This window comes from Dichotomopilus funicola, assembly GCF_033296635.1.
Source record: "Dichotomopilus funicola strain CBS 141.50 unplaced genomic scaffold C8A04scaffold_17, whole genome shotgun sequence".
In the NCBI taxonomy this organism is placed as follows: Eukaryota; Fungi; Ascomycota; class Sordariomycetes; order Sordariales; family Chaetomiaceae; genus Dichotomopilus; species Dichotomopilus funicola.
Window position 1 is genome coordinate 371,682 of NW_026944038.1, and position 14,728 is coordinate 386,409.

The 14,728-nt window shown below is 56.5% G+C and overlaps 3 protein-coding genes across 3 annotated transcripts; all 3 read right to left on the minus strand.

The window, feature by feature from the left end:
- Nucleotides 1-310: 310 nt before the first annotated feature.
- On the minus strand, nt 311-6,683 carry C8A04DRAFT_10854 (uncharacterized protein; the record flags this gene model as incomplete). Its single annotated transcript, XM_062776737.1, has 3 exons — nt 311-888; nt 970-6,309; nt 6,401-6,683. 3 exons carry the CDS (start codon nt 6,681-6,683, stop codon nt 311-313), a joined length of 6,201 nt encoding a protein of 2,066 aa, XP_062638648.1.
- Nucleotides 6,684-7,688: 1,005 nt separating this feature from the next.
- C8A04DRAFT_27038 (uncharacterized protein) lies at nt 7,689-10,158 on the minus strand (the record flags this gene model as incomplete). The annotated part of the gene is made up of 8 exons (XM_062780144.1): nt 7,689-8,789; nt 8,856-9,011; nt 9,097-9,179; nt 9,234-9,456; nt 9,520-9,526; nt 9,584-9,720; nt 9,780-9,977; nt 10,054-10,158. 8 exons carry the CDS (start codon nt 10,156-10,158, stop codon nt 7,689-7,691), a joined length of 2,010 nt encoding a protein of 669 aa, XP_062638649.1.
- A 1,475-nt stretch (nt 10,159-11,633) lies between these two features.
- C8A04DRAFT_27039 (isoprenoid synthase domain-containing protein) lies at nt 11,634-14,379 on the minus strand (the record flags this gene model as incomplete). The annotated part of the gene is made up of 8 exons (XM_062780145.1): nt 11,634-12,004; nt 12,078-12,115; nt 12,191-12,326; nt 13,054-13,336; nt 13,401-13,434; nt 13,486-13,575; nt 13,632-14,102; nt 14,165-14,379. The coding sequence occupies 8 exons, from the start codon at nt 14,377-14,379 to the stop codon at nt 11,634-11,636; spliced, it is 1,638 nt and encodes a 545-aa protein (XP_062638650.1).
- Between the last annotated feature and the right edge of the window lie 349 nt (nt 14,380-14,728).

A 14,728-nucleotide genomic window follows, 5' to 3' on the forward strand; every position in this document is an offset into this window, starting at 1 on the left:
CTCGTCCGTCTTTAATAAATAAAGAAAGGGTGACCATTCATTCGTTCTTGTGTGTTTGCTTGCCCATCCTTCTGTTTTCCTGTCTGTTTTGTCCCCCCGTTTCTTTGTTTGTCTGTCACGTCCGTCTTCCGTTGATACATCTGGTTGATCCCTTGATCCGGTTGATATCAGTCGATGTATGGATGGTATTTCTCTCATTTCCTTCCGAGGACTTCCACTTCATACCAACCGACTGCATCTCAACGACCCTCTTACACATAAACATTACCCGTGCCCTCACTCAAACAACCAACCATCAACCTACAAACCCTCATTGTCCCCCACCACCACCACCACCTACACCTGCACCAGGACCTCCTCCTCCACCACCACCCCTAACCCTCTTCCCCCCTCTCCCCCCTTCACCAAGCCCATCCCCATCCCTCGGCCGTTTATGCCCAGCAGCCCCAGCAGCAGGCCCACCACCAGGATTAAACTCCCCAGCACCAGGGTTCAACCCACCACCACCGCCACCGCCACCACGACCAAACCCACCACGTCCGCGCTGTCCTTGACCGCCACGGCCGGGTCCAGCCTGGTATACGCCTCGTGCAGCACCACGGCCGCCGCCTCCACCGCCGCGTGTGGAGGGGACGGGGATACCCCGTGGTTGTTGGCCTTGGCCTTGGTTCTGGCCGCCTTGTTGCTGTTGCTGTGCTGGCTGGCCGGCTGGGGTAGGTTGTGGAAGGCTGCTGGTTGCAGCTGTGGGAGGTGCGCCGAAGGGGTTGTTCACGACCGGCGGTGGGATGCCGGTGGCTGGTTTGGCGGGTTGAGGAAGGTTGCTTTGAGCCGCGGGCGCGGGAGCGGGAACGGGGGTTGCGGGTTTGGGTTCTTCCTTTGTTGGGGGTGCTGCGGCTGGATGGTTGTTAGTATCTTTTGACGTGTGCGTGTGCGGTGGTGTTGAATATGCTTTCGCAAGGGAATACATACCTGGAGTAGCTTGGTTCGCGGGAGGGGCTGGCGAGGACACAGCAGGAGGAGTCGCAGCACCAGCGGAAACATTAGCCACTGCTGCAGTAGGTGTTTGCGCGGGAGCCGGAGTAGGCGCTGGGGTAGGTGGCTTCGCATCCTTAGCGATGGCCCAGACTTCGACGACAGGTTTCTGCGGTGTTTCCTTAGCCGCTGTCTCAACAACGGCAAGCTTGACCTGCGAGGTCTTGGCCTGCCGATCGAGCATGTTGATGCGGAGCGCCGATTTCTTCTCGGCCAATTCCTTGGCGCTGGTGATCTTTTGTTCGTACTCGGTCTTGGTCGACGCCTCGACTTCTTCCTTGACCTTCTTCGTCTCGATGGCAATCATCCGCTTCAGGTTGGCCCTCACAATGTTCGAGACGGTCTGGTTGTTCGCAACGAGGTCTCGGGCTTGCGCATCGCTGATGTTGCTCAGGTCGACGCCCGGAGTCTTTGGTGGGATCGGTGTCTCGGGAGCTGGCTTCGCCGGAGTCGAAGGCACGCCGTTCTTGGGTGCCGAAGCCTGATGCTCGGCCTTGATGATGGCCAGCTCTTGCTGCAGCTTGAGATCGAACTCCTCTTGGACCTTGGCCCGTTGCTCCTGAGCCTGCTTCTCCATCGCCTCCTTCGAGTCGGCAAGCTTCTTGTTTAGCGCGTTCTTCATCTTGTCAGACCGCTGCTTGACGACGCTGTCGATGTTGTCCTCGAGTTCCTTGGCTTTGGTTTCGAACTCGGCCGCCCTAGCCTCGGCAGTCGCAACCTTCTCTTCCAACGCCTTGCGCTCCTCGTCCGAGAGACCGGCCGGGGGCTGGGACGGTACGGGAGCAGCATCGCTCATGGCAACCTCACTACCGTTCGCCGCTGCCGAAGCCGCCTGCGCCAGGGCCTGATCACGCGCGGCAACAGCCGTCGCCAGTTCACCCTTGAGCTGCTCGACTTGGGCCTCAGCTTCGGCCTTCTGCGACGTGACGGCCTCCAAATCCTGCTTGAGACTGTCGAGCTGTTGGTTGAGTTCCGCGACAAGCCCAGGATCAGCCGCTGCGGCAGGTGTTTGCGTAGCTGGAGGAGGAGCCGCCACAGCGGGCTGCTGGGTAGCAGCAGCTTGTTGGGCTTGTTGAGCCTGTTGCTCGAGGGCCTTGTTTTTCTCCGCAAGACCGCCCAGCTCGTGCTTAGCAGCCTCCAGCTCCTTTTCAACACCAGCTAGTCGCCCATTGACAGAGTCGACTTCGGTCTGGAGTGCGATCTTCGCCGCGTTGGCCTCGTCGCGCTGCGTCTTCATACCCCTAAATCGCCCCTTGAAATCCTCACCCAACCGTTCCTTAGTCGCCTTCCACTCGTTTGTCTTGGTCTCCAACGTCTCCTCCGCCTCCTTCACCTTCTGCTGCAACGCCTCCTCCGACGCCTTGAGAGCATCCCGCTCGCCCTCCAAAGCCGCGATGGTCTCCTTGAGCTGTTCCGCCTCTTGAGGGTCAGCCTGACCATACTTGCTGAGAATCGACTCAATCCTCTTCTGCAAGCCTTCGCGAGCCTCCTGGAGCTGCCGGACCTCCTGCTCCTTGAAGCCCTTGTCGAGCTCAAGTTCCGAGATGCGCGCCTCGAGGGGCTGGATCTTGGTCTCGAGCTCGGCAATCTTGTCGGATTTCTTCTCCAGCTGAGCCTGGGCGCGTTGGTTCTCATTGCGGAGTGTGACGTTGCTCTCGCGGATGAGGTTGAGCTCGTTGAGCTTCTCCATGAGTTCCTTGTGGGTAAGAGAACTCCTGGAGCTGTCGGCATGCGCCCGGCGTTCCTGGTCGAGCTTAAGACGAGCTTCGTCAAGCTGCGATTGCGAGTATTCAAGCTGCTGCTGCAAGCGCTTGGCTTCCTGGACTTTGATATCGTACTGAACCTCGAGAATCTCCTTCTCCCGGCGCAGGTAGTGGTTGAGTTCGCGGAGACCCTCGGCAGCGGCGTCCGCAAGCGCAGGCGGTACCCCTTCTCCATCTGGCTGCGCGCGATTTTGTTGCAGCGCAGCGATCTGAGACGTGACGCTGTCGAGCTGTTGGTGGAGTAGCTTGTTTTGCGCCGCGACATCCTCGCGCCTGGTCTTGACTTCGGCCACTTCCTGTTCGAGCTGTTGTCGGCGTTCTTCCCAGGACTGTTCGCTCTGCGCCAGAGAAAGCTTTGCCGACTCGGCCTCGGCTCTCCAGGCGGCCGATTGAGTCCGGAGTTGGTTGTGCTCGGCACGAATGTGCTGGAGGAGTTTGGCGGCCTCGGCATGCTTGACCAGTTCTTCCTCGTAGTCTTGCTGCGCCTTGGTGGCGATTTCGGCCTGAGAGCGCAGGTCCTGTTGGTGGAACCGCGCAGTTTCCTTGTATCGCTCCTCTTCGTCCTTGAGACGGCTGATTTCGCCATTGAGCATCCGCTCCTTCTCTTCGTATTTCCTGACGACATCGCCTTGTGAATCCCGAAGCAGGTTGAGTTCGTTGGTCAAGCCCGAGAGCTCGGCCGTGAGCGCCTCGACACGTTTTTGGAGGTCGTTGGAAGCACTGGTCTTCGCCTCGAGGGACGCGTCCATCTCATCCCGGTACTGGTCGTGGGTTTCGTTGAGGCTCGAAAGCTCCTCCTCCATATCCTTGCTGAGCTGCTTGAATTGCTCGGCTTGCTGCTTGGCGTTCTCGAGCTGGACATTGACCAGGTCAAGGTTATTCTTGAGTTCCTGAACTTCGTTCTCAAGTTCCTCGATCCGGGCCTTCGATTCATGATCGGTGATGGTCTGATCGTTAAGAGTCCCTGGCCTGGGAGTTGGCAGCGGCCGAAGGCGTTCGGCGCGATCCTGAGCGTTGCGAAGCTCGATTTCCAGCTCGCCAACGCGTGCCTGGAGGTGGTCGCGGGTGGTCTTAACCTGCACATTCTCCTCTTTGATCTGGCCAATCATCGAGGTCAGTTCGTCAATCCGCTTCTGGAACTGCTGTGCGTCGAATTCCTTCCGCAGCTGAATCTTTTTACCCTCCTCGACTTCCTCAGAGAGCTTCCTCTTGGTCGTGCTGAGCTCGCCGTCCAAAGAATCGATCTGGGCCTGCAACCTGCGCTTCGTCTCAGACTCGGACAGCTCACGCTCGTTCAGAAGCGACTGTTGGCCGGACAGGAGACCGTTTAGCCTAGTCTTCTCCTGGGCAAGGTTTTCGTTGTCCTGGCTGAGACGCTCTTGGATCGTCTTCCAGAGGGTCTTCTCGGCCCGCAGGTTCGCACTCTCGCTGCGCAGGCTCTCCACCAAGCCGCGGGCTTCCACAAGATCTTCGGCCGCTTGTTGAGTGCGCATATCTTGCTTAGCAGCAGACTCGGAGAGCGACTGGTTGCGCTTCTGTAGCTCCTGCTTCTCGTTTTGGAGCGCCTTGAAGTTCGATTCCAGCATGTGGTAGCGCTCGGTGGAAAGGGTAAGTTGACTGGAGAGGCGGGAGACTTCGCTCTGGAGAGAACCCTTCTCGGTGGATAGCTTGTCGATTTGGTCCTTCATGGCGTTCCGGTCCGTCGATTGGTCGTTACGGTACGAGTCGAATTGGGCCTGTAGTTCTCTCAGAGCCACAGTCAGGTTTGCCTCGTCGGAGGGTTGCTCAATACTAGCGAGCACTTCGCGTTGGCCATCTTCCCGGGGAACGCCAAGGACTTGTTGGATTTCAGCTGGTGTCGCCTTCTGCTGGAGCATGCGACGGAACATGTCACGCTCTGTCATGTAGCTCCTCATCCGGACCGTGATGGACTGGACTTCATCCTGGAGCACGCCAACCGTGCCGCGGAGTTCCTGGACCTCTTCGTGATCCTGGGCCGCTTGCTGTTTGGCGGCCAGGGCCTCCTCATTCTCCATCTTGGTGGCCAACTCGCGGGTGACCTTGAGCAACTCCTCGTTCTTCTGCTGTAGTTCGAAGACATCCTTGTAGGCCGTGAACCGTTCGGTGATGAAGCGATGGGTGTCAGACATGTCGTCCAACGCATTCTCGGCAACCTCACCGCGCTGAAGGCGCTCAAATTGGGCAGTCTCTTCCTCGGTCAGCTGGTCCATTCCCTTCTCCCGAGCGTGGATATTGAAGATGAGGACATGGATTTGAGTGCTGAGGTCACGTAGCTGAGCTTGCAAGATCTTGACCTCAGCTTGCGCAGCTGCAGCGGAACCTTCGGCTTTGCGCGCGGCCTTGACGGCAGCATCCCGTTGCTCGTAAGATTGCTCCGCAAGCTCCGACATGTGAGTGGACTCGTGGCGCAGGCGTTCGTTCTCAGCCAGAGTCTCCTCATACTCGGGCATCTTGGCCTCCCAGATGCCGAGAGCATCGTCGAGCTCCTCCTGCAGCTTCTGGCTGCGGCGCTGCTCGCCGTTGAGCTGTGCCTTGACCTTGAGAAGTTCCTCGAGGGTTTCCGTGGCTCGGAACGACGCCTTACCACGGATTGAGGCCGGGGTGCCAAATGGTGAAGAGGGACGGGCAATGTACGCGCCGTTAGCCCTCGGCGTCTGTGGCGTGGATCCCGGTGCTCCGGTGTGAGAGTCGACGATAGCCTTGAGGCGGTCGGCCTCGGATTGAAGCTCCTGAATCTGTTGCTCTGTTTGCGCGTGTTCCTCCTTCTCTTTCTCCAACTCGCGCCGCACACGACGTATCTCCTCGGTGTTATCGTCCTTGACCTGTTCGAGTCGGAGCTCCACTTCCTTGAGACGGTTACGGTGTGTCTGTGACTGCTGGTCTTTCAACTCAACAAGACGCCTCGACGACTCAAGTTCCTGCCTGAAACTCTCCTCAGCGCGGGCCGCAGATTCCTGCAACTGCTGCACCTTGGTGAGGGCATCCTCCGCTTTCGACTGTGCTTCGTCCAGTCGCCTGCGTAGTTGCTGCTCGGTCCGGGTCAGCGACTCGATGTTCGAGAGAGCATCCTCATTTTGTCGTTGGAGCTCGGCGATACGAGCGCCCTTCTCCTTTCGGATCTTGAGGCTCTCGGCGGTCTTAGTCTTAAGCTCGGCATCAAACCAATCGTTGTTTCTCTTGGCGAGTTCCAACTCCTGCTTGACCGACTCTTCCCGATATTTTGCCGAGTTCGCCGCGGTCTGGGCACTCTGAACGGCCTGGTTGGCCGCCGTGATATCCTGGTTCAACTTCAGAATCTTTTGGTGCTGCTTCTGCAGCTCTTCGGCGAGGCTCGCATTCGCGGTCGTTTTCGAGTCGACAATCGCGAGGGTTTCGCGATTGGAAGTCTCGAGGGAGGCGATACGCGCTCGGAGGGTTTCGATTTCTGACAGCGATGTCGTCCCAGATGACTTAAGCGTCTGAAGCTCGTTCTCAAGTGACCGTCGGGCAGTTTCTGCATTGGTGAAGGAATCCGTCAGCGCCAAAAAAACACATGCGCTAGAGGCCGCCAAGCGGCGAAGGCAACCAAAACACGTTCAACATACCCTCATTCTGTAGTTTCTGCCGAACCTCCTCCACATCCTTGAGGGCCTTATCGGTGGTGCCCTTAAACTGCTCACACCTCGACTCAGCGCTCCGGTACGCCGCCTCGAGCTCAACGTTCAACTGGAACTTTTCATTCTCCAGGTCGCGCAGCTTGATGACGATCGCGCCCAGCACCGACGCCACGAGCTCCACCGTCGGCGTGGCCACAACAGTGTCCAGGTCGGCTTCCGGGACGCCAGCGTGCGCGGAGAGGTAGGCGAGGTCGACCTCTGCCGCCGCCATCTTGTCGGTCGCGGTCACGGGGGTCCCCGGAACGGAAGTTCTGGATCTTCAGTGCATAAGGCGGAACGGGAACGATCTTCTGATCGATCGATGTCAATGTCAATGGCGACTGAAAACAAAACGGATGCGATGACGATCGATGCGCGTGCGGAAGTCGACAGGGCGATGGAAACCGATGCGATTCCGGGGAATGAAATGGGCGGGACGGTGTGTGATGGTTGGGGATGCGGGTTTGCTGTCACAAGGTTGGCAGAAAAGAAAGCTTGCTTTGCAGGCACTGTTTTCGGTCGGCAGGGGGCCGGAGCTGCTCCAGCCTGCCGCGCGAGCCCGAGCGCGTGCGGTTTGCCAATGAACACGATGATTGGGCCAGTGTTTTTTGTGGAGCAGAGACAGTGGTCAGTGCGCTGCACATGGGTTGCCTGGGGCCCACTTGCGAATGGAGTCAAGTTTCGTTGTTTACTTTCTTTTTCATTGTTTTACGAGTAAGAGAGTAGACATGTAGCATATGGTACATCTTATTTCTTCCACAATCACCGCGAAACGGTTTCTACGTTACAAGAATGTCGGGGGTCTTCTCGGGTCTAGACCTAACTAACACCAGAAAGGTGGCACTATGAACAACTCAACTTGCCGATGTACGTGCTATAAGCCCGACCCGCATCTCCAAATGGGGCAGGCAAACAACGCGGACAGAATTCAAACCAATCTTCCCAGAACTGGGGATTTTACTTATGTACATCCAGCCACACACCAAGCTACCTACAGAGACCATGTCCATAAAAACGCCACGCCGCCTTTCCGTGTCTATTATTACCCAGTTTCACATACTCAAGATGGACCACAGATACATGCATGCTCAAGAGTGTAAAGGAACAACCCGCCCAGGTGTGTGAACCATACCCGGTTCCTTACACCAAACAACTCATTAACTAACCCAACAGGGTGTATAACATGCCCCAGATGGTAAATATGCGAGACAAACATCACAACTGCGGTAACGTCTAGTTAAAGGTCATGTAAATCCGGCACCGGCCCCGCCTGCCACGATGACTGCGGATACGTCGACTGCTGCTGTTGCTGCTGCTGCGGGTGACCGCCATGCATTTGTTGTTGAGGCGGTGATACGGGAGGGTCGTAGGGTGACTGTGAGTTATACGGTGAGTGTTGTGGAGAATATGCCTGTTGATATTGTGGTGGTGGCGATTGTTGTTGTTGTTGTGTGTAAGGAGACTGTTGTGGCGGGTAGTTGTACTGCCCGGCGAGCTCTGGCCGGTTGGGGTTCGCGTTATGGTATTGCGTCCCTTGGCCTTGAAGCTCCGACATGTTCGCTGGCGTGTTTGCGTACATGGCGCCCTGGCCTTGAAGTTCGGGTCGGTGGGAGGCGGGAGCACCCTGGCCGTAGAGCTCAGGGGCGTTGGGGTTCGGCGGAGCAGCAAACGCGGCGTGTTGGGGCGGTTGTCCGGGCTGGCCGTGGACGTCAGATCCTGGAGACACTAGGGACGGACTGCCTGTTGCCTGGTTGTGTAGCTCGGGCCGGTTGGGCATGGGTGGGTAGAACGCTGCTTGACCGCTCAGTTCGGCCTGGTTTGGTGGCGGGGTGAAGGCGCCCGTGGTGGCGGATACAGGAGAGATGTTATCGGCACGAGTGGGGATGGCGCCGGGCTTGAGGGTGCTCGGGGACGGGCTCGAAGGGTGCACCGGAGCGGCAATGGAATCGCTCGCCAGCTCGGCCTTTCCGTAGGGGCCAAGTGGGACAGACGGGTCATTTTCCGGGATCCGCACCGAGCCCGGCCGGTTCCTCCGAGCTCTGATGACAAAGAAAATGATCGCTCCGATGATGGCCAGGCCGAGGATGACAGCAACCACCGCGCCCACAATCACCCCGGTGCTAGGCCCACTGGACTGCTTGTCATTGCCGTTGCTGAAGCCATCTGACGACCCATTCCCGTCACCTGAGCCACTTCCATTCCCGTTGTGGGCTCCACCAGTACCGGTCTGTTTAGGGCCACCGGAGGTACGGCTTGCCGGGTGCGACTGCCCGACGGAGTTGTGGACGCCAGGAGGGGTGACCTCGGCCGCAGCGGCGCTGCAATAATAGTCGTAAAGCTATCGTATTATTAGTCCCCCTGATTCCGCACGTGTATGTCTATCTTGGGCCTGGGAAATACTCACAGAAATCGCAGATGCGACATCTTCAGTCGCCGTCGACTCGCACTCGTACTTGACAGACGAGGTGATGGCCTTGAGAACCTCGTTGGTCATGCTCTCCTTGAGACACACGCACGAAGCGAGCGCCTGTGGGCCGTCGGGGCAAAGCTCGTATAGTTGCTATTTGTGGTGGTCAACAGCTGTCATCGTGAAGCAGGAGACGCGAACTCCGAGGGGCAAAGGGCTTCGACAGGTATTGACTTACAGACTGGATGGCATATCCCAAACCAGTAGCCGCACAAGGGGCGAGTGAGCTGAACCCCGGTAGATCCGTGATGTAGTATGTCACTGCATCGGTTAGTTCGGCTTGCCCCAAACTCCAGTCTAGGTAGTTCTACATACTATCTCCAGGAGGGTCCGAGGGCGTTGGAAACTTGGTCGTGCCGTCGTTCATGGCACAGTAGGCGGAGAACATCTCCTGGGCAGACGTGACATCTGCCAAGTGCCCGGAGCACGAATACTTGACCGATGAGTTGATAATCTGGCTGACAACGAGCGAGTTCTGGTTCTTGTTGCAGGCGCAGCTCGCTAGGGCCGGCGCGTCCGACTGACAGAGTTCATACGTCTAATCGCAGTTAGTAGGCTCGAACAGACACCGGGTGCGGCCGTTTAGAGGAGGAGATTTTACCATCGTTCTGTTCCTGTCAGTAATCCAGTGCTTGTGCTAAGGATCGGGGACTCGGCCAACTTACTCGACTGCATATCCCAGAGCGCTCTTGGCGCATGGCGCAAGGTAGTCAAACTCGGGAATGTCTGTGATAAAGACGCTAACGGCGGTGGGGGTCGCAAATTTAACGGTCTTCGATGGGTCGCAGTACGCGGTCAAGACCTGGGAGAAAGTCAACACAAGTTTCTCAGCCTATTACTCTTCGCGCAAGATATCCGTACACTCTGTGCTGATGAATGGTCATCACTGGCCGTTGATCCGCACCCATAGCTGATCGACTGGGAGATCCCCGAGGAGACGGAGCGGAAGTTGTTATTCTTCGTGCACACGCAGGACTGGAGCTCGGAGACCGCTTCGGGGCATGCGTCGCCGGTCAGGTATTGGATGTTGTAAGCCAGAGCCGACTGCGCACACGGTGCCTTTTAAGAAGACGAAGGGTATATCTCGTTAGTCTTTGTTGGATGAGCATAGAAAAGGTTCGGGGATCAGCAGTACCAAAACGTTGTACGCAGGCATGTCCGTCACGTATAGGATGGACTCTGCCATCGCCAAACCGACGGCGAGGGCCGCGGCGGCCACCGAGAAGCGCGTTTGGGACATCTCAGATAAGACGAGAGAAAGCAAATAGAGTCCAAAAAATACGAGTGTATGCCTTCACAAGGCAGAAAAACAGCACGAGACGAGGAGAGAGCGTCGTTCGGGAGGGGTCAACCCGGGCCTCACAACGAACTAGACTGCGTCATGTCACGGTCACGGGAAGCAGAAGAGGCCAAAGGAGAAAAAAAGTTCAAAAGCCAACAACGAGAACGGCATCCAGCAGCCGCATTCAATTCCCCCATCCATGTGCGTGGGAGGGGCCTCCCGTCCGCCACGCGCTCGGTCTTTTCCCCCAGGCGGCTTGCCCGCCATGCCATGGGACCATGGGTACGGGAAGGACGTGCCGGCCGGTGCAGTGCAAACTTCGCTCGGAAAGGAGACGCCGAGCACGAGGGTTGTAACGACCTCTCCCAAAGAGGCATGGCCAGGGCCAAGGGCTGCCTTCGCGGCAGAGTGCAGGCCCGGCGTTTTCTTTTCTGCCAGCACTTTCCGTCGAGGACGAGCCTTGGCGTCGTTGCTCGCTTTTGTGGTGGATTGGTGGTCCTTGGGGAAAAACCCCCATCCCATGAGCTGAAGTGCGGCCTCGCGCTTGACAGAGCGGAATTATGGTTTGCTAGGGTTGCATTGACCAATGATTAGCCGAGAAGCTGAAAGGGGTTGCAGCAGCCCCACAGGGCTAGCCAATCGACTCGGTTCCGAAGCGAAAGGCTGTTTTTGAGGGATGCATCGCGAACAGCAGAAGAACGCTTGTCGGTTTTCGGACCTGAGACCTTCCGGAAATGACCGTTGGCTCACAACGGTTCAGTGATTTCTCTGTAGGGCTGTTCCACCACGAAAATTTCCCCGGATAGAAACAAAACGGCCCTAAAACTTTGTCCCAAGCCTCTTCTCCGAGACCCGGACAGCGACGAAAGAAACCAAGAAGTCAGGGTTATCGGGTCGTGTTGACAGTCGCGCTCCCTGGCTCTTTTCCGCCCACGAGTCAGCCCCGGCGCAACTCAAAGCCGCAGGATTGGCCGTCTTGGCTGAGCCTATGAGAACACAGCTTTTCTTGGAAAGTCCTGGTCAGTCCCTCAAGGGAGTGTCTAAAAAAAACGACGAAAACAGAAGACGAAGAAGAAGCAGAAGAAAAGGAGGAAAAGAGAAAAAAAAACCATTTCTAGGCCTCGAGACAAAAGAGGGGGTAAGTATGATACGAAGTACTGGAACCGCCAAAAGCTAACAACTATAATCTAATCCGAACAAACGTCAACCAGATTTCATCATGGCAAATTTACTTGGCTTTCTCACCTGGATTGTTCAAGGCATTGCCGTGATGGATGAATGAGACGCTGCTTGGGAGGACGGGCGGGCGGATTCCGTTCTCGGATAAAACATCACCCGATCAAGCACCAACGGTTCATCGGCCAGCCAAGACATAACGTTAAATAGGCACTTCACCCCCCCGGTTCGTGACTCCCTACATCCAACACCGACGTCTACGTCTGCGTCTGCGTCTGCGCCTTCACTTTCGCCCCCCAAATCCTTCCAACATCCAACGGCACCCTCTCACCCATCCAAATCGCCCTCTGCGTATGATCACGCAACTCACTCTCCCCATCAAACTTCACGCCGTTTTCATCCACCCCGCCGTCCGCAGTCGTCGTATTAGGATGCACCAGCACCGACAGCGGGCCACGCCAGATCGCAAGCCAGGGGATGAAGGCGCCGAACTGGGCGGGCGAGAGCAGGTTGACTTCGAACATGGCGATTGGGTGAGGGCCGAGGGGCTTGTCCCAGAAAGTGTAGATGCGCAGCTCCGGGAATTCGTGGCGGATGCGCTGCCAAAGAGCGCGGGCGTATTCCGTCTCTGGTGAAGCTGTGTTAGTTTTGTGTGGGTGAATGGAGATAGCGAGGTTCCGGCCTAACCGGCTGTGACTTACGCGCGGCGTTGTCCTGGTAGTGGTAAACGTGGACGTCACTGAGGCGGTTAGCGTTGGGAGCGTACATCTGGGGTACTCTGTACCCGGTAAACCGAGATTCAAGGGGAACCTACAAACCGCCCCGTCTGCTATTGTCGAGCGGAGTGGGAAACTTCTCGTAGGTCTTGCTCAGGACGCCCGTTTGTTTGTTCTGGAAGCTTTTACCGTCCTCGGCTTTCTCGTGGGGCAGAGGAGGGGCATTCTCGTAGCCTGTCAAAGGGGATGGGTAAGTAAATCCAGTAGCATCCATGATGTAGAGTTTAATTGATTCTCGTGTGGTGGTCAGATTCTGGGAGGAAAGTGGCTCTATATAAAGCTCTATATCATTTGAGGTTGGGACGCTGAAGGAACGTGGTGTTTCGTCTTTGTAAGCCAGGTTCCACAGCTGCCCAAGTTCCGACCATAACCGGATCGGATGGCCCCGCATCGCCGGGTGCCATCCCCCGCCATCGCGTGACCGTGTTGGTCCATTCATTGCCATGACTTCGTATCTTGGAGTTTCATCGGGGCATGTAGAATTCAGGGCGTATAATCACCACCCGGATACTCAGCGCTCCGACTCACAATCGTCAAGGCTAAGGTTTGCATATGGGTTGTCCATTCGCAGTAGTATTACCCGATAGACTATCAAGGCGACGAAGATCCGATATATGGGAGGATCGGCGCGACGTAACGAACCCGGTAGGGCCCGGTTTACTTTTATTACTCCCAAGGGGCGACGACTTCACGCAGTTTACGTGGAAGACTCGCGAGGATCGGCACCATGGGCCGGAGGAGCCAAGAACCGGATGCGGGAAAAGCGGGGCAATCCGGACCGGCAGATCGGTGTAACCAGCGGTCCTTGTCCGATTTGGGATCTAAACATTCCAGGCACCGGATGGACATTTCAACGGGGGTTATCATGGATTATCTATTCATAGGGTAACTTGAAAAGAACCATCCTCCAGTTTGTCCTTCAACATCCCATATCGGGGGCTCTGAATCGAAAAGCCTAGTGTGCTTGTCGGGATGCTTTGGTATGCTCCCACGACCCGGTCGAACTGTTCTGCTAACCCATGCTGCTCGCCCAACATGAGCTGTTTTCGGATGGTTGAGGCACTCCGGTCAAAATCTTGAACCAGGTTGTGCATATCTTGTACCACGCTCTCCAGGGTTGTGGCCAAATCCATATTCAACGCCCGCATCTTGATCGGTATCAAGTTCCCGAATTCACCGACCTTCTAAAAACGAATGACAAGTCAGTCTATGGTTGTTCTATGATGGGGTGCCAATAACGCCACTTACCAACTCCTTCTTGAGCGAGAAGATATCGTTGACGCTAAATATGGTTAGCAAAGGGCGCAGCGGAAGAGAATGCGGCCTGACTTACGCGATAAACAGTTTGTTTATAGTGAGATGCATGATCGCCACCTCTTCCGAATCCAGTATTTCCTTGGGGAACACAAACCCATTCGTTACCCTACGAGATTCGTCAGCTCATATTCCGCGCACTAGTATCTCAAGGAGACCACGCACCTGCAAAGATCCAGCATGACATCCACCGACGTCACCTTCAACCGAAACGCGTAGTACTCTTCCACGTTCGGGATCTTGCCTGACGACTTCCACCTGTGCTCCACGACGCAGCCTTCCATGTATTCCTTCAAATGTCCAAACATCTCCCTCCTCGCCGCGAGATCACACACCTCCACGAACCGCCGGCCAACGTCTGCAAAGCTCTCACACACCTTGGTCGGTGCCTCAGGGACCACCGCCTGCTGGCCCCCCAGTCCTTCGTCGCTGACTTTGCGCTCGTCAAGCTGCAGGGAATGCTTCACAAAGGCCACGGACCGCCGGCAGTACTCCGCGGCTAGATCGGTCGTCTCGCCGCCATTGCCGCCGCCTGCATCGGCGTCCTCGCCGTCGATGTAATCGTCCCAGAGGACTAGCCAGATGGAGTAAAATGCCATTGTCTCCAGGATATCGTAAGGTACGTCTACCAACACCCTTTTGGCCAATTGAAGTAAATTAGCTCACATCCGATGAGAGAAGATACCAGGGAAACATACCCAGCAGCAAAAAGCCCAATATCCACGGCCTTCACCTTCTCCACGACCCGCGGGTCCTCAAACAAGCCCTCCAGCCGTGCATCTACGGCCAGCTTGACCCGCCCGTGAAGCGGGTTGACACCATGTTTCCACCCGGCGAACGCAGGCCAGAGGTTCGGAATATGGAATTTCTGACCGCTAAGGGGCGCCGGCGATTGGGGGCTTGGCACCGCCATCGTGAGATTTGTATACCGAGAGAAAAAAAACTTGGGGGTTCTGGTTGTTAAGTTACCGGTTCTTATTTGGGAGCATTGGCCGACGGAAATAAAGGAAGAAACCCTGCCGAGGAATGGGGATGGAAGATTAAAGAAACGAACATGGAAAAGGAAAGAGCCTCGCTCGATTAGCGACGCGTAGTGTAGCTTTGGCCCCTTGCTTCCCGTCCCCACCAGCGCTAGCGATACTACCTCCTTTATGTAGGAGGACGGCACGTGCAGAGGAAAACATAGCGATGGTACACATGCACATCACGATAATGCAGTTTGAGACTGATTTGGGGTATATGGCGGATGGGGTTATTGCCAA